This window comes from Anopheles bellator, chromosome 1, assembly GCF_943735745.2.
Source record: "Anopheles bellator chromosome 1, idAnoBellAS_SP24_06.2, whole genome shotgun sequence".
NCBI lineage: Eukaryota > Metazoa > Arthropoda > Insecta > Diptera > Culicidae > Anopheles > Anopheles bellator.
In genome coordinates this window covers 52708041-52727142 of record NC_071285.1, presented here as the reverse complement: position 1 = coordinate 52727142, position 19102 = coordinate 52708041, and the positions used below count along the sequence as shown (strand labels likewise).

Genomic DNA, 19102 nt, shown 5'->3' with positions numbered 1-19102 from the left:
GAGACATCGTAGTCGGCCCTGCACGTCGGGGCACGTGAATGGTTTCAAATCTCTCACCACTGGTAGGTCTTGTACGTATCCGGCGACCGGGGGTCCAGCATTGCCCGGGCGGTTCCCGGGCGACGGAATCCCAATGAATACATCAGCCGCAGGTTTTGTGTTTCGTTTTTGTATTTGGCGAAGCTTTTCTACGAGTGCATCATCTTCGTTCGGTGACAGGACAGCGATTGGATTGCCGTGTCGTTTCTGGGTTTCGGAACACCCGGAACACGGACCGTATGAGACTCCGCTGCAAATGCATTCCGCGAGTGACGAGATTCTGGGGAATTGTGCTGTGGAGTGAAATTGGGAAAAAAGAGACGCAGCCACCGGAACGTTCGGCCAGTGAACGGAGGTGGCATTTGGTTACCCCGGGGCACTGCAAGTTGGGTGAAGTGGTAAGCAAATAAGGAAGCGCCGACGACACGTCGGACGGCCATTCGCGCGGTGCTAAATATCGGATCTGAGCTAGCGATAGGTCCGATAGTGTCCAAGGACACACATTCGCCGAACAATCTGCCGAAATGTGCCCTGAAATTTCATTTTGGTCTTACTTTGCTTTTGGAAAGCCCGCGCCAGGCACGTGGAGGGAGATGTCTTAACACAGCTGTCTACGATGTGTCGCCATGCCGACCGAACGAATTTGTAATGTGTCCAAGCGCAGACAACAAGAACGTTCGATAGAATCTCTCGCCATAGCCTCCTATTTTAGGTCTAGACACGGCTTAAGAAGAATCATCAACGCCGAAACAATAGAAACAGCAAATTAAATATGCTTTTTTGAATTTTTGTGTTGCCAGCTTTAGGTTTGTAGATCGAGCGTTTGTTTGGATTCGAGCAAATCTCCAACATCGTTCATCGTTTTCTTATCACATTGTACGGCGACGACTGTAGAGCTCATGTTTTGCTTCGTTCCTTGTACAGTATCTTGGGAACGGATGCTGCAATGCGGCACGAAATACTGGAGCGCGATGATGGAATTGTCAATACAGCACTAAACTAAACTAGAAAGAAGAATAATAAGCTACAGTAAAAACCTATACGAATTTCCTTTACACGACCTGCGGAGAAACGATGAGCTAGGACGGAGGAACACGAAACCCTAAATAAAATAGTACACCCTTAGAGATATTCTCACCGCTTATGGCAGGAGCAGGAGCAGGAACGGTCTCCTTCCTTTCTATACACTTTGAACACGTGATACACAGAAACTTATCGATTGCATAAAGAAGACCCAGCACACGGCAAACCGTAACGCAAGCTGTGGACTTCACCGCGTCGAAGGCTCTGGGAAAGACTTACTTGTGAAGGTTCCCATTCGGTGCACTGATTTCTGTACATAAAACAAGGGGCTCTAGCGATATGACGGAAGAAAGTTGAATGACGCCACATTTGTTTTCGGCCACACCACAGAGAATGGCCGCCGCTGAGGGACAAAACAGGAACTAAAACACATAAAAGGTTACATTTCACGCAACACTCCCCCCGTAGGGTCGTACAGAACAAACAGCGAGCTCTTAGAACACAACTTGACCTGCAGAAAAGTGCATGTAAACAGATCACTGCACTCCCCCCTCACACGCTCTCGAAATGTCCTTCGAACAAATGGAAACCTAATAAAGAGATTGAAATGGAAATCATTCTGTAATACAGTGTGTCTGTGTGGATTTCATTTGGTTGCCACTATTCAATTGAATTGTCAAGAGAGCTTATTTTCATTCTCGTCTATTCATACGGGCTTAAACCATGGGTATTTATTTTTTAGGTAATTCGGTTGAAATAAAGCGATCTGTATTGATACACCGGAAGCCACGTGGCGTGACACACGAGAATAATTATTGTGCGTGCGGCAGGCAGGAGCATTATCGATGCAAACGATTAATCCCACTCTATTAGTGCGTATCACAGGCACTGGATACCGTTGGAAAGAAAAACCGATTCCTTTACCAGTGTCCTCCAAATTGACCGGCCACCCAATTAAGCTCGCGGACCCATCGGACGGATTGTGACGATCAACACATTGGCCGTCAGCGGTCAACATCATCATCACCGCACTGCCACGGATGGGTAGCATGTATTGTTACATAATTCCGGGTGCGGTTTGCTTGAATTGGAACCGGTAACCGACACTGCCCGGAACGGTGGCAACAACCAGCAGGAGGTCGATGAGTTTAATGTTTCCACGTGCTGACAGATTCCCGGGCATCACTGATTGATGAAGCACGTGTAACTTTAAGGTAAATTAATTTCATGAACGAGCAACGCAAAATCAGTTTGGTGTTTGAGCATTTTCTGCGCGCCATTTCATTTATTGTATCAATTTTTGCAGGAACCAACCGTACCGGGAGTGTCCTCTTCGAAACAGTTAAATATTTGTTTTGGTTTCCTTTTACTATGCCCACACGGAATATCCAAAAATATGAGTTTGAGCTCGTTACAGTGCTCTATTTTACTATCGTCGAATCAGCATGTTTCACTTTACAATCAAACCAATTTCTGCTCGTTGGTGGTTTACCATGTGCTGCGAATGAGCCAATTAATCTGGCTTAAAATGGTGAAATCTGTAACAAGTTTGCTGGGTTGAAGCGCACTTCTCACCAACAAAGAGTCAGAAATGTGCAACTCAGCGAGTGGAGCATTTCTCCCGAATTGAGTTGAAGTTCTCAAGAACGGAGCACGGATTTCAAAATCCATAATAACATACGCCAACGGAGGAGTACCTTAAGCATTCATTACGTTACGATTCCAAAGCGGGTTGCTCCCAAACGCTGGATGGCCCAAACGAACGAACGACGGCCGAACGCGTCCAAGTGCGATAATTAAAAATGTGAAGTGCAAATTGACTTCCAATCAGCCACGGTGTGCTGATTGGACTGGCGCGAATAAATTTCCAATAAATTTCTCACCAACCATGGCGCGTTTGTTTAAAGCTCATTATAGGACGCCCCATCTCCGGGTTCCGGTCGGTCGGTGGGAATGGACTCCGCGATGAACACCAGAAAAGGAAATGATGAATGGGCGCCAGCCAGATATTCCATCGCGCTGCAAATGATAGCGTAAATCAGTGCGAAAGCGAAGAGAAAGCGTGGCATCGTCCGTTATCGTCCTTTTTGCAGCAGCGCCCGATAAGCTAATGGGTCCTCCGGAGTTCTGCCGCAGAAACGGCGATTGTTGGACAAATTGAATTAGAGTCGGCTCGGGCATTTTTTCTTCTGCTGGTGCTCCCAGAGTTCGGTTTCTTGTTGGCTAACAAATTCGATGTCCAGATTTATGCTGCACCATCCATTTTCATTTGACTGTTGGCCGCGATGCCGTCTGCCGGCTACAAACACTTGCCCGTTCCGATCGGATTCCGGTGAAGCTATGCAACACACCACGGGAGATTGGATTCCTTTTTCGCAGCACTCGAGACGTAGTGGAAGATGGAACCGGCAGCGCAGCAGAAGCGAAAGACATGTGACATTGTTTATTGGCTTGTTATCTTCTAATGAATCTATCGGAACGAGAATCAGATTCCAACAGCTCGGCTGCTCGAACGGTGGCTGAAATTGATGGTTAAACCCACGGCTCGTAGCATCGTGTTCGCTCAACCGGGGGTTTCTGTTTTCTATTCCATTCGCAGAGGGACAAAAAAAATGCACGAAAGGGGAACACAATTAAAAAATTAGAGTTTGAATACCTACAAATTGACACTGTCAGGAGCTTATATGCAATGTCCTGTGGAGTTGGAAAAGTATAAAGAAAACATAACACTCTACAGACTGAACACGTTACAACCAAACGGAATGAGCACTGCTTAAGTTACGGAATGTTTTTCTAAATATAAGAAAACACCATACATCTTTCTATAGAAAAAGCGTATTAATAGTGGCAGTAGGCCACGGCAAAGCTATCGCGGCTTACCTGAAACAAAACGAGACATAAATTGGCGAGCATCGAGTAGCCGCCGTCAGAGCCGCCTTCAATTGGCGGGGATCGCAATACAACACCTTCCGAAAATGGCAGCAAACCTTTAGCGCATTATTCGATCATAGCCACCCTGGATGCTTGCTAATCATTCGTCTCGCAGCATTGGCATTCGAACAGCAAACGGAAAAATAAATTTCATGCCATGCTACCCGATACCCAGTGGAACTATCGCTTGGGGCCACCTTTGATCCGGCACCGCAGCTAAATTTCCATTCCACCCATGGGTCCGTAAATTGAGATGCCCGCACGGCCGCCCGGCTGGGGGCTGACTTTTGGAGCGGTTGATTCACGCCCCGCATAAAAAGCCAAGCTGCTGGCGGGTCGAAGCCACGGCCAATCAATCGACCCGAGGCAAGGGTCGCGGGCTCGACCCACTCTAATATTGATGCAGCGAGAGCCTTGGCGTGTCGGTCCCGACTGCGGAACGTTGGCTTCCCGCGTGCTACGTGCTGCGGCTTATTATCCTTTCACCAGCCGGGATGGGGCTATAGGAAACTAGTTCCCCGGCCCCGGAAGGCAACGGCTTCTTTTGCAAACTTTTCGCGATCATTGCGAATTGGTTGAAGCATTCGAGTGTGGGGCCTTGCATAGGTGGCGCGCAATTGGTAGGCAATCAATTCGGTGTGAGGCAGTGTGGCGCGCAATGCAGTCCTTTGAGCCACGGAGTGGTACGAGCGGAATTTCTACACGTTCTCCGGAAGAGTCTGTTAAAAAGTTTACGTATACGAACGCGTGTTCCATTGAACGAGTTGCCACTTGCCGATAGCGGATATCTGTCTGATATCTCATTAACGACTTTGCGAAAAGGCAATTTGACAATTTATTGAACTTTTGCAGCACACGAAAATGATGTTGAAAAAGATGAGTACCGATAACGACTTCCAGATTACCAGCCTCCCAGCTTTCACTGTGATAACCTGAATCCGCCCGAATGGTACCTTCAATCCTTTGTTCGCAAATGAGCCTTCATCTCATGGGGTCTGCATGAAACGTGTTGACTGCCTTCGAATGGGATACGAGTTCGCCCTCGTGTGGCCCACATTTGCACGTGCCAGAGATTACATGAGGCCACGTGTAAACATTACGCTCCGCCAGCCCTGTTTTGAGAGGACGGAAACGGACGCGCAAAAGGTTGTATTTTCGTTATCCCTAAACGGGAACGGGTGAGACAATAATATAATTTACTAACCGTTGTATCATTTGTGGTTTGTTTGGCGATGGGCAGAATACAGAATCTTGTTTCGGGTTGGTTTAGATTTGGATGCGGAAATCACGGCCCTTCCCGGAAAAACCCCTTAGGAGGGTGAATCGTTTTTGGGCGGATTATCATTCGATTATCACGGGGGCTGGCTTCACTAACCGGAGTGAAACGGACTAATTCACCTGATTCCGGAAAATGGTTGACACAATAAACTATGGCTATCAAGCCATCGAATGGATGATGCCCGGTTTTAGAATTTGGCCGTATCGGTGATTGATTTAATTGCCTTTTCTGAATCGATCCACTGGTATCCGATCCATCGGCTTGCTAATTAGGTGCCGTAGTAAATTAAATTCATGCGACTATGCGGTGGCGGAGATGACATTTCGCCGGAAGGGACCGAATTGATCCGGAATAGTATCCGGAGTGGAGTTATGCTCGCACAATTACATTTATGTTCACCACTAATAACATGAATTATAGGTCGTTTATCGTAGTTCCAGCCGCAGAACTGCCGGAATAGCGGAAAACGTCAGCAATCTATTTTCTAGGTTTTTTCATTTTAAAATAAAAATTATTGACTCTCTTCTGGAACCTATTTAATGTTACTATCCTTTGCAACGCCAATAAATTAGCATCCAACTAAATGACAAGAAAACGACCGACAATCATTAAAAATCTTACCCATAATTCCCACCAACCACGTGGATCGCTGGCTCGAGTGTTCGGGGATCGAGTGACAAACACAGGCAATTAGTCAATAAATAACGCTACCAATCACCCCGGGTAAGTCTGGTAGGTGTGAATCTGGAGATTTATCGTCGGGAAGGAAAAATGTATGTGAAATGTCGTCACGTTTAGTTCGGACGATATTTCTCTCGTGATACGCGGCCGGCGGCCGAGTTTTGCTGTCCGACCGACGGCGAACGTCTTCTGGCTGACTGGGGGTGAGGGTCTGCCAAGGATTTCCTTCGCCCAGCCCCGGGCGCCGTACCGCAGCCGGTGATATATGATGGAGCCCATCGTGCCCATCGTCCTTTTTTGCCCCGTCCTGTCGTGCTGTCGGCGAGCCTGCAGCGTCCTTTCCGGTGGTCAGGGTAAACGAACCCACAACGACAAAATGACTCGGCCCGCCTGCTTGGCCAGTCCGGACACGTCCGGCTCATTCCGCAGTCGTTGCTCGCTTCATAATGTAACGATATTTTCATTTTCTCCGAAGCAACTCCTCCAGAACTCCGGCGAAGGCGAACGTCTTCACTGCAGACGCAGACTGAGGCTTTTGGGCCCGATTGCGGTGACCCAGGCGGTCGGGAGAGGCAATTTGTTGATGCCATCCGACACCGGGCGTTGGTCAACCGTGTGCAGGACCCACGTAACGGAGACATTTGGGGTGGGCGAAAGTGGTGCCAACGTGTGCACCATTCGGCGTGCTAAACATAGAATTTTACGATCACCATATTCTCGTTGGGACAATAATTGAAGCCGGCTACAAAAGCCTTACTTTTCACATCCTCCAAATTGAGTGTCGGAATTGAGGGGGATTGAAATTGGTTGGATCATACACTGTGCGTGCGTTAATAAAGTGTTTCCCGAGTGCCATTAATAGTTAAATGCTTTATTGAAAATATCGTTCCGTAAGGCAAGCAGTGAATCAATAATACGATCACAAAACGTGATCATCACGAAATACTGGTTTTATAATTCGACAAAGGCCGGCCGGTCAGTACTGCGATGGAATGGTCTGTAGCGCTTCCCGGACGAAAGCATTCCAGGCGATGGTCCATCGCTCGAAGGCGGACACCTTTTCCCCGGCACTCATCGAACTGTACTCGATCGAGTTGAGGGCCAGCTTTTTCAGCAAGCGCAGGTCGGCCTGGGCCGAGGCCAGACCCATGAAGGCGACGTAGAAATCGTGACTCAGTGGGGCCGCACTCCAGAACGAGGGATCGTCGGACGACACCACCACCGGGTAGTTGTCGGAGAAGTAGAACGCTCCCGGATGGTTCCGGAAGTCCTGCACCAGCTTCAGCACCTGATTGGAGATTGGGTTCACCTCGAGGCAGATGCCACGCTTCTTGATCTCCTCCAGCACGCACGGGTGCTTGAGGGCCGCGAAACCGTGCCCGATGCGCTTCGTCCCGAGCAGGATAGCGTCGACCTTGAAGGACACAAAAGAAAACGGATATAATTAAAATAACTACAACAATCACTGAGTTTGATTGAGGACTTTGAGGCTTCCCAGCACTCGCGTCTGCCGATAACGGCGAGGCTTAGCAACATATCTAGTCCACTCCAAGTGCACACCGGCCACGGTCTGATAAGAAACCGTCCGATGCTCCTGCCTGCCCGCTACTGATAGGGGTGACAAATTTCAATTTATTGCGCTACTAATAGCGCACATGTCCAGGGCCATGTCAAGCGCCAATTAACCGAGCGAGATAGCCCCCACCCGGCCGCGGCTTATCGTTGGCCCGTTGCTCCATCCGAAATTATCTTCACATTAGATCGGTCGCCCAATCAAGACACGAGGGGGTTTCGGCCAGAAACAATGTGCGCCAAATCCGCGCCACGAAACGTATCTTATCGGGGTGCGCTCACCAAGTTCTCGTCCGCCCGGCCGGTCCAGTTGGTTTCGCCCGCGTGGAAGAAGAAATTTATTTCCGGTGGCAGCCGCAACAGGCGCTCGTTGAAGTCGGTTTGCGGTCGGCCGAGGTCCTCCTGGCCGACGAGATCGAACCCGGCGATGAAATCGGGAAAGCGAGCCTTCAGCCGTTGTACCAGCTCCAGGTACCCGTCGAAGGTCCGGTCGTCACAGAACCGTAGCGGCGCGTAGATGAACTTGACGCCCAGGAACTGCGGGTGAGCCCGCAGGAACTTCTCCGACAGATCGACGTAGATCTGCACGATCTCTTCCGGGGTGTACCGACGTCCGTCGAGATCGTAAACCTACGGCGGGAAGAGCGAATCAGAATCATTTCCTTTCGCTTACACTCATCAGCGGTGCCTACCGGTGGTAGCAGCCCGCGGAACTCCAGATAGGTCACATTGTCGGCCAGCAGCTCCTCGAGCGACCCATAGAAGTACTCCTCCCAGACGGGCCGGTACGTCACCATCGGTTCGAAGGCGATGAACAGTGCCATAAACTTGCGCCAGACGTCGTTAATGTCGCGATACGCGTTCAGCGGATCAGTGGTGAACAGCGTAAACATCTTGCGAATTGCTTGATCGTACGCCACGTCACCTCGTTGCTTTCGCACGTCCGCCACCGAATGCCACTCACCCGTCGGCTTGGTACTGGCGAACTTGAACGATGGCAACGGATCGCTGTCGGTGCGATCCACGACGTTGCCACACTGCCAGAGGTGCTCCCGGTAGGTGGCCCGCACGATCAGCTCCGTACTGCCGATGGCCGTGTCATGTGCGTGCAGGATACCACCCTTCGGAAGCTTCCGAATCAACTTGAACAGGTCCGATGCCGTGATCCGGTCCAGCATCTCGAAGAAGTGCCGCCCGGACACCAGCTCGTACGGGTTGTCCACACCCTTCGCGAGCTCCTCACGCTTCAGGTGCATCACGTACCGGTTCAGCGTTTGCTCGTCCGCACTGAGCACGAGATCTGCGCCAAGGCCACGACCTTGCTCACGCGACAGGAATTCCCGGCGCTGGCGCGTGAACTCTTCGTACGCCGTACGTTCCATCGATTCGAAGTAGCTGCCAAGGAACGCTCTAGGTGAACGATCCGGTACCGAAAGTTTCACAACATCGACTGAGCCTCGACCGGTTGGGTTGTGGTGAAGTACTGCCGCGCGCACTACTACCAGCGCCCGACCCGAGTAGATGGCGTCACAGATGCTCACTATCAGCGCCCGTCGTCATAAAAAGCGTTGGAGACACGCGCGTATGTGTCGGTGTGACGGTCGGCGGTATGCGGCTGACGAGATATTACGAATGGGTTTAACAATAAACACAGCATAAATACATCATTAAATCACCGTGCGGCGGGGGGGCAGCCTGAAGCGAGAGTTTGCCGTCAGAAAACCCGGTGGTTGATAGAATTCATAGCAAAACAACGGTTGAGGTGTTACCTGATGCTGTTTTCTGCTGGTTTTGTATTTATTTATCATCTCCCCGTGGGCGCCGGGTGCATCAGCTGCTTCGCGTGTTGCGCGGTTAAAAATAGAAGACCCATTTCGGGGGTGATAATGTTTTCGCTGTCGCCATTGTTTTTACACTTTTCCGTGGATTCGCAAGGTGTGGAACGCGACAGATGAGGTCATCCGAATCGTTGATAAAAAACAAAACTCGAAATCGGTTCCCACTGCCCGTCATGCGAAACGTTTTCCGAGAGTAAATGTTGGATCGTTTCAATTAGATCTTCTGTCGCTTTATCATTTGTCGATGTTTTTTCAACATTTACAGAAAGAAAGGGTAGCACATTCGCTCTTTGTTATTACACCCGTAAAGTATTCCATCTCTTCTAATTCGAAATTTTAGAACCTATCGAAAGGGTCCAAATCAGTCCAACGATTTGGGAGTATTCGGACAGACAGTTATTGAGGTTCTTGTTTGAAAATTGTCCAATCTACCCGAAATCTGACCTTCCCAACACAATCCAACGTCCAATCTACCGAACAAATTGCTGACGAAGATTAACCGGTTCGGCGAACCGATTCGTTGGCGTGAAGATCCCCGCCGGTTATCGATTATTGGGCCAATAGCTGTTGGACGGTACGATCGATAAAGTTTTGCCACGACGATTCGAACCGTACCATGGCAGTCTGCTTCTCTTGGTCGTCCATCAGTGAGTAGTGCAGCGAGTTAAGGGCGAGCTTCTTCAGCAGCCGCAAGTCCTGGTGCGCGGAAGCCATTCCCAGAAAGGCGATGTAAAAGTCGTGGCTCAGTGGTGTGGCCCCCCAGTACGCTGGATCGTCGGAGGATAGTACCAGCGGGAAGTCGGTAGAAAAGAGCACACTGGCCGGATGGTTCCGGAAGTCGGTGACCAGACGGAGCACTTGATTGGAAATGGGATTGATTTCGACGCAGATCCCGCGCCGTTTAACTTCCTCCAGTAACAGCGGGTGCTTCAGGAGTGCATAGCCGTGTCCGATTCGCTTCGAACCGAGCAGAATTGCATCAATCTGTCGGGACAACCGGACATTGAAAGGTCAAGCAAGTTTCACATCGCACCGATTAACGTACCAAATTTTCATCCGTTTCCATGCCGTTCCAGTTTGTTTCTCCTGCGTGGAACACGAAGTGGACGGACGGGGACAGGGTGAGCAGTTTATCGGCCATTTCGAGCAGTGGTCGACCTGGTTCCTCCTGACCGGTTAGATCGAACCCCACCACATAGTTGCTGTACTGGTGATTCACCCGTTCGACGGTATCTATTCGTTCTTCCAACGTTTCATCGTCGACTGAGCGACGGGGACCATAGATGAGCTTGGTACCGGCAAAGCTGCGATGTGTCGCTTTGAATTCCTCCGTAATGTTGATGTAGATTTCGGCTACCTCTTCTGGTGAGTAGGTTTTTCCTTCCAGATCATAGAGCTGCGTATGGTGTTTAAAGGGGAATTGTGTTTAAATAAAGCAAAGTGGTATCTCTTGGAATGGTCAATTAAGAAGGTAGGAGAAATCATTTTCTTCATAGGCTCAGGACGAGAAACAGGTGCTTCGCTACATTACTCTAGATAATGATACAAAAAACTGATCGTTGGCAATAAGTGATTGAGTGGAACATAAATGACGATGAGATGAAGGTTGACCACAAATTGATAACCCATTGTAGGGTAGAATCTCACCGCCGGTAATCCAGATCGCATCTCTAGGTACATCACGTTATCATGATGAAGCTCCTGCAACACCTCACGGAAGTAGCTTTCCCAGAACGGTTTAAAATTAACCATCGATTTGAATGCGTGAAAGATGCCGTAGAACCTAGACCAAACGTCGTCACTGGTTTTGTAATAATTCAGCGGGTCTTTATCGTACAGCGAAAATTTCTGCCGAACGGCATCATCGTACTGAGCGTCACCAACTCGTTTTCGAATATCCTGTACCAGTTCCCAGCCTTCCCCGTCGGGGACTGTACGGGAGAAGCGAAAATCAAGCCCCCTTTCGGGAGTAAATTCACCACGTTGCCAGAGGTGCTCCTGATAGGTGGCCCGTACAATCACCTCCGTGTTGGCCAGCGATGTAGCGTGTGCATGCAGCAAGCCTCCTTTGGGCATCTGGCGGATCAGCTTGAACAAGGGCGAATTCTCGATCATATCGAGCACCTCGAAAATGTGGCGAGCCGGAGCGAACTTGAAGGGATTTTCGAAGCCGTCGGCAAGTTCGGCATGCTTCAGGGACATGAGGTGATCGTTGACGATCCTTTCTTTATCGCTGAGAACGATATCGGCCCCGAAAGCGAGGCTGGCCTCTTCCTGCACTAACTCTTGACGCTGTTGATGGTATTCTTCTGGTGAGATCCAAGGGTATCGATCGATGATGATTTTGGCCTCACCCATGCTCAGGCAGATGAGCAAAAGGCCGCTGCAGATAAGCATTTGGATGACACTGCAATAAAAAAATTGTACGCAATGAATCAGCCACAGTGGCATAGTTCGAAGTGTTGTGTCACTACGAATCTAACTTCCATGGGTTTGTCAAAAACACGTAGACGACACTCCGAAGTTACTAGATTTTTTACCGTATGAAATACATCTTCCGTCCTTGAAATTTATGCAGTGATTAGTCCTAGGAGCGCTAATGAACTGTCACTCGGAGGTGCTAGCAACGAACTGGCAGACTGCACCTTTATCATCCGGAGCTTATCAATCTCCAAAATGAGACAAACAGCGAAAAGAATCGAATGGCCACAGCTGATTGCATTGTTTCGGGCACCTAAATGTAGTGAGCACATACATTTATATTTCAGATATTTGACCTACTATGCAACGACATTTATTGGTTTGTTTCAATTTTTCAGCTGATATTTGCGTAACGGAAAGCGAGTTTGTCTTCGCCGTCGATCAGCGCCTGTCAATATTTGAAGTACTCCTATTTGAAGTTGGGCGAGAATTGCCATCACGTGCTAAGCCAGTAAAACTAGATACCCGAAATGCATGTAAGGGTTGGTACTGCCAACAGAGGAAGAAAGAATGGATTTAGCATTTTCTACTCAACTCCTTCTGCCCATCGTAAACTAATCGAATCAGGTTAAGAATCGAACCAGTTCTCACTCAAATATATTTTGTTTATCACAGACAGAATGCAATCTTTTAAACAGTATTACTTTACGGTAGCGATGGATGTGTTGCATTTAAAGGGCCGAGAAAACCTTTTCCGACCCAGAATCAATACGACAGACACTGGCTATTCAAAACATGCTGTTGGGGTGTGCAGTGATCAGCACTTTTATGCACAGTAACTCCAATGGATAGAAGATAGAAAAAATATTGATTAATCAACATTTCATCGTACCGTACCGATAAACAATGGTTGTGTGACCATGTTGTTACTTCGAGAGTGAAAATCAAACATTAGTCTGGTCCGAAGCCAGCCCGAGAAGTGGACACACAGAATAAGTTCACTAGAAGTTTCATTCGTTATGTAGCACACGATGACTGTTCTATTTAATATGTTTCCATCGATTATCGATTACCGTTGCGGCGATTGAAATGCTTCATAGGATAGGAATGGAATAGGAAGGAATATGAACAGAATATATTTTGATTTGATTTTGATAGTTATGCTACTCTAGTCCACTATGGTTTTCATTCTTCCCTCTACTCTAGTGAAAGAGTGTAGTAATAATTAAAAATGATCCCCTATAATATTATTTCGAATACATTCAATTTTTTTTAGCCTGAATCTCTGCGACGGTATTGTCGATAAAGTAATTCCACGACGATTCGAACTGTTTCATGGCAGCGCCTTTCTCTTGATCGCTCATGAGCGAGTAGTGTAGTGAGTTGAGGGCCAGCTTCTTCAACAAACGCAGGTCCTGCTGAGCGGAAGCTACTCCCAGAAAAGCGATGTAGAAATCGTGACTCAGTGGGGTGGCTCTCCAGAAAGATGGATCGTCCGACGATATGACCAGCGGGAAGTCGGTGGAAAACATTTCGTTGGCCGGGTGGTTCCGGTAATCGTTGACCAGTTTGAGGACTTGATTCGACACCAGGTTGATTTCGACGCAGATTTTACGCTTTTTGACCTCCTCCAGTAACAGGGGGTGCTTCAGCAACGCATAACCGTGCCCGATTCTCTTGGTGCCAAGCAGAACTGCATCAATCTAGGAAAAAGTCGGACAAAAAGAGAGGTGTGATTTACCGGTCAAGCAGATTTTGATCTCCGCTTGTTAAGCTTACCAAATTTTCATCCGTCGACATTCCGTGCCAGTTCGTTTCGCCTGCGTGGAACACGAGGTTAATGGACGGCGGCAGGGCGAGCAACTTGTGGACAAAGTCTAGCAGCGGTCGGCCGAGGTCCTCCTGACCGACCAGATCGAATCCCACCACATAACTGCCATGTTTTTCGTAGAGGTCTTTGGCTATGCTGAGATACTTGTCTATCGTTTGATTGTCCGCCAGTCGATGAGGTGCGTAGATAAACTTGGTACCGGCGAATCGAGAATGTGTTTTCTTGAACTCTTCGGTTACCTTAATATAGATTTCTACCACTTCCTCGGGTTCGTAGGTTTTGCCATCTAAATCATACAGCTGCCCATTTGAGAAGATGAGAAAACGTCTTTCAATACTCAACACTGTCCGCATGCTCAATTAATGGCACTACTTCCTACACCTACCTTGGGTAATATTCCTCGAAATTCTAGATACATCACATTATCATCGTAGAACTCTTCCAAAGCCTGTCGGAAGTACCGCTCCCAGACGGGCTTAAACGTGACTAATGGTTCCAGCGCCATAAACAAAGCAGCGAACCGCGACCAAACGTCGTTGATGCTCTTGTAAGCTTTGGTCGGATTCTCATCGTACAGCGTAAACTGCTGCTTAACGGCTTCGTCATACTGGATGTTGCCTACCCTTTTGCGTACGTCGGCCACCGGCTCCCAACCATCACCCGCAGGAACAGTGCGAGAAAAGTGAAATTCGGGCCCTTTTTGCCGAGAGAATTCACCACGCTGCCAGAGGTACTCCTGATAGGTGGCATTCAAGATCGCCGCTGTGCTCGCCAGGGCAGTGTCGTGTGCGTGCAATACACCTCCCTTAGGCATCTTACAGATCAGTTTAAACAGGGGCGAAGTGTTGATCTTATCGAGCACCTCGAAGATGTGACGGGCCGGTGCGAACTTCAAAGGGTTCTCGAATCCTTCGGCCAGCTCGGCTCGCTTCAGGGACATGAGGTGTTCATTGACGATCTTTTCATTCTCGTTCAGCACAATGTCTGACCCGAGTGCAGCGTTAGCCTCTTTCTGTACCAGTTCCCGACGCTCCTGGTAATATTGGTCAGGCTTTATCCGAGGGTTTGGACTTGATTGCCCTTCACACAGACTGGAACTAATTAGCACAAGCAGACTCCAGAGAAGCATTGTTTCAACCGTGCAGACTACAAAAGAACTATAACGTTATGGTTAGTTTTAGATTTAATAATTTGATGGATGGAGCTTTAAGTTGTTTTAAGCTAAATTTAGAAGATGTTCCTAAACATTCGTTCCACCAAGTTGACAGAATGGGTGGTTTCAAGCCCCAAATCATGGCCTATGTTGATTGACGTGCGCAACAACCCATCGCTGGCTCCAATCATAACCGACGAGCAATTGTGAAATGACAGCGAGAACGGAAAGCGCTTCCGTTGCCAAAATCCGTCAATCAAAGGCACTCGACACCATGCGCAACTCGCACGACATTTCACTTTTGTGTTGTGGATTTTTTTTTAACTATTGACACGGAAATAAAATCAAATAAAATCTAATGTTTATGCTTTTCATTTTTATCGCGATGTTTTAAAATACGTTTGTGTACTTAAAACCATTAAATTCGGGCTAATGATTTGACTTGATGTTTTGATATGAAAAACAAGATACTTTGTTTTTCCGAATCGACTCAGTAGCCTTCTTTTCACTTCTATGCTGTTCTGTGTCACTGTGACGAAGCTGCTACCGTACACGAGAGTTTGCTGGAACACGGACGCCGACACGAGGAATAAGACGAACTATCACCGGCTGCTGAAAACCAACTAACAACCCTGTCGACTGTGCAGCGCTTTTATGGATCACCCGTTCGTAGACGAAGGTGGTAAATAAAAACAATATTTATCTACAAACATTTCCTCACAAGAGCAATACTTACGGTGACCGTTTCATAACTCATTGAGCAAAAGCTAAACAACACCAAAGCCAATTGTGATCTAATGATGTGAAAAAGCGGGCAGCATGATGATGAACCCTTCGCGCAAAGGGTGTTGGGAATTGTTCAAACTCTTCGAACTCTAGTGGTTTTACTCAATGGTAAGTTGTAAGCATTCAACATCAAATAGTAAAAGAGAAGAATTTTTCTTAGTGCAAACATTTATTGAGTACATGTTGATCTCGGTATAACGGCTGTTTCGAAGACAACCGGTTAGTCGGTCAGTTGTCGGTTATAGTTTGTTTCTCCATCATCTGTTCCACGGTTAGGTTGATGAAGCTGTTCCACGCCATCTCGAACTGTACCAGGGCAGACTGTTTCTCAATGCCATTCATCAGTGAGTAGTGGAGCGAGTTAAGGGCCAGCTTCTTCAGTAACCGTAGGTCTTGGTGTGCGGACGCTATTCCCAGAAAGGCGATGTAAAAATCGTGGCTCAGGGGTTTCGCCCGCCAGAACGAGGGATCGTCGGAGGATATCACCAGCGGGAAGTCGGTGGCAAAAAAGGCACTCGCCGGGTGGTTCCGGTAATCGGCGACCAGTTTTAGCACTTGATTGGAGACAGGGTTAACTTCGACACAGATCTGGCGACGCTTCACCTCTTCCAACAGTAGCGGGTGCTTCAGGAGCGCATATCCGTGCCCGATTCGCTTCGTTCCGAGCAGAACGGCATCGATCTGAGAAGGAAAACCGAGCCATGAGGGTGTTCAGATGCTTTCTGCAAATTCCCTTGCGTAAGCTTACCATGTTTTCGTCCGTCCGCATTCCGTGCCAGTTCGTTTCGCCTGCGTGGAACACGAGGTTAATGGACGGTGGCAGGCTGAGCAGCATATCGGCAAAGTCTAACAGCGGTCGGCCGAGGTCCTCCTGGCCGACCAGATCGAACCCGACTACGTAGTGTCCGTACCGAAGGTGCAGCCTTTCGGCGATACCAAGGTACTGTTCGACCGTTTCGTTATCGGCGAGTCGCAGCGGCGCATAGATAAACTTGGTACCGGCGAACCGAGGATGTGTCGCTTTGAACTGCTCCGTTATGTTGATGTAGATTTGAACCACCTCCTCCGGGGTGTATGTTGTATTATGCAAATCATACAGCTGCAATTGTGCAAAGAATAAAAATGTCTCCCATGCAGGATATTGATCATCCCATATTGATCGTAAGCTCTTACCGATGGCAGTACTCCGCGGAACTCCAGGTACATCACATTATCGTCATAGAACTCTTCCAGTGCCTGCCGGAAGTACATCTCCCAGACGGGCTTAAACGTTACGATGGGTTCCAGCGAAAAGAACATGGCTGCGAACCGCGACCAAACCTCGTTGATGCTTTTGTAAGCGTTGATCGGATCCTTATCGTACAGCGTAAAGTGTTGCCGAACCGCCTCATCGTACTGACTGTCGCCCACCCTTTTCCGAATATCGCCCACTAGCTCCCAACCGTCGCCTGCAGGGACAGTGGTAGAAAAGCGGAAATCAGGTCCATTCTCGCGAGAGAATTCACCACGCTGCCAAAGGTGCTCCTGGTAAGTGGCGTTCACGATCACCTCTGTGCTTGCCAGAGCGGTATCGTGAGCATGCAGTACACCTCCCTTAGGCATCTTGCGGATCAGCTGAAACAGGGGCGAAGCCTCGATCTTATCGAGCACTTCGAAGATATGGCGAGCCGGTGCGAACTGGTAGGGGTTTTCGAATCCTTCCGCCAGCTCGGCTCGCTTCAGCGCCATTAGGTGATCGTTGACGATGGTCTCATTCGCGCTGAGGACAATGTCAGCCCCGAGAGCATGCTCAGCCTCTTGCTGCACCAGTGCCTCACGTTGCCGGTGGTATTCGTCGGGCGTTGGCCGAACGGGTCGGTCGACGATCATTTTCGCTTCACACGTGGTGAAACTGATTAGCAGCAGCGCGCTCCAGATAAGCATGGTGTTGACGCTAAAAGAACGAACATGAATTACAATCTCCTACGGTTATGTCACAACTCGTGGTGTGTGGTGATAGAGACGAATCGTACAATGTTTATTTAGTGCCAAATTTTTAATAGTATTGTAACCAAAATCATATCTTATCTGCCGCTCGCCGGAGCACCAGGCAGCACGTGACTACGGGAAGCTCATTAACGCCGACCAACTTGATCGCAATTTGCTTCGACACCAGCGGACCACAAAGTTGTGGAACGCTGTCGAGAAAAAGAAACGCGGTCACCCAGAAGTCGTCAATCAGCGGCAGTCTGCACACTGGAAATTCCACTCGTTTTTTATGGTCCGATTGTTTCACAAAGTCTCCTGCCGTTCGCACGGGTTAGAACTAAATCAACGGAAACCGTGTTTTGTTGTGTCCACTTCGTTTTACCTGTAGCCGTGCTGACGGCGGACGCTGCTATTCCAGTGACTTTTCACCTGCACCGGACAGCGTTTTCCTGCCTCGCACTGAATGACGGATAGTGCGCCGTGTCCGTGTCGCACTTTGATCTCCAAAAACGGCAGGTCGCGCTAAATCGCGTGTCGACGGGTCGTGTCCAAAAAGTCAACTACTCTTCGGAGCCGTCGGTCCGCGTGTTTTGAACAGTAGCGTCACTCCAATTGCCCGGCTGCCGGCTATGTACTGTTGGGCCGGGCCGGGCCGAGATTGAGCTGCACCTCATTGATCTCGGACTTTCCGACGGCCTTATCAAGTGTGGGGACTTGTCAGTCGAAAGCGGGATCGTTTGTAGTGACCTTTCTTCTGTCTCGCTCTCGAACACAGTCTTTCTGTAGAGCGGAGATGATTGGGTTTCGGCTACTGCTGCTAGCCCGAGAACCCCCTTTAGCCGGTAGCCGGTTGCTCGTGTGAGTCCCAGAATTGATGTTGGTCGGTGGAAATGATTGATTCCGTTCCCAATCAGTGGGGACTCGTGACTACGCGGGGCACACGCCGGAGGCACGAGATTCAGTGCTCCGCTTTGTTTTTCGAGTACGTGCATTCGAAATCTTCAATTTCCGGTCCATTATTCACTGATTCAAACGTCAACATGAGCGGCGACTGTCACTTGCGTATTGACTGCGACACATCCATTATTTTGATTTTCTTAACTAACATGTGGTCCATTTGTGGACTTTCCGGTTGCCCCAATCCTAACTCCCAAGGATACATTTAGTTTACAATGAATTACTTATGAAACCACCAAAAAGTGCCTCCCATGTGAGTGACCAAAACCGAAACCCTATCGTCGGCAGTGTGCCATTAGATCCGCCCGGAAAGAGTGATGGCCGCAATCGAACGATAAATAATTAATCCATTGATTATCACTTGCTTATTTGCACTGCGCGTCCATGTTGTGGCAATGTTTTTGCTCAACTCGATTGCCCAGACCCAATCCTGTTTCGGATCCAATCCTGATCCGGAACGCGGTACCGAAATGCGATTTCGACGCCGCAGATCCACCGAAGGGCCAACAAAAACCTAAAATTGACACAACATTCATGTAAAATCACCACCATCGAACCTAGCCGCTCCGGTGTCGGTGCGGGACCGAGTGAAAGCGACCAACACCTTAATTGATTTAGCAATT

The 19102-nt window shown here is 48.7% G+C and overlaps 4 protein-coding genes across 4 annotated transcripts; all 4 read right to left on the bottom strand.

The window, feature by feature from the left end:
- Positions 1-6847: 6847 nt before the first annotated feature.
- On the bottom strand, positions 6848-8939 carry LOC131216245 (adenosine deaminase AGSA-like). Its single transcript, XM_058210686.1, has 3 exons — positions 8218-8939; positions 7808-8155; positions 6848-7367 (listed from the first exon to the last, which is right to left on the bottom strand). The coding sequence occupies exons 1-3, from the start codon at positions 8905-8907 to the stop codon at positions 6930-6932; spliced, it is 1476 nt and encodes a 491-aa protein (XP_058066669.1). The 5' UTR covers positions 8908-8939; the 3' UTR covers positions 6848-6929.
- Positions 8940-9912: 973 nt separating this feature from the next.
- On the bottom strand, positions 9913-11721 carry LOC131215828 (adenosine deaminase AGSA-like). Its single transcript, XM_058210223.1, has 3 exons — positions 11011-11721; positions 10409-10759; positions 9913-10347 (listed from the first exon to the last, which is right to left on the bottom strand). The coding sequence occupies exons 1-3, from the start codon at positions 11719-11721 to the stop codon at positions 9913-9915; spliced, it is 1497 nt and encodes a 498-aa protein (XP_058066206.1).
- A 1279-nt stretch (positions 11722-13000) lies between these two features.
- On the bottom strand, positions 13001-15383 carry LOC131209633 (adenosine deaminase 2-A-like). Its single transcript, XM_058202781.1, has 4 exons — positions 15321-15383; positions 14001-14772; positions 13564-13914; positions 13001-13487 (listed from the first exon to the last, which is right to left on the bottom strand). Exons 2-4 carry the CDS (start codon positions 14742-14744, stop codon positions 13047-13049), a joined length of 1536 nt encoding a protein of 511 aa, XP_058058764.1. The 5' UTR covers positions 14745-14772; positions 15321-15383; the 3' UTR covers positions 13001-13046.
- Positions 15384-15741: 358 nt separating this feature from the next.
- Positions 15742-18133, bottom strand: LOC131206101 (adenosine deaminase AGSA-like). The gene is made up of 4 exons (XM_058198496.1): positions 17905-18133; positions 16728-17487; positions 16303-16653; positions 15742-16235 (listed from the first exon to the last, which is right to left on the bottom strand). Exons 2-4 carry the CDS (start codon positions 17475-17477, stop codon positions 15783-15785), a joined length of 1554 nt encoding a protein of 517 aa, XP_058054479.1. The 5' UTR covers positions 17478-17487; positions 17905-18133; the 3' UTR covers positions 15742-15782.
- Between the last annotated feature and the right edge of the window lie 969 nt (positions 18134-19102).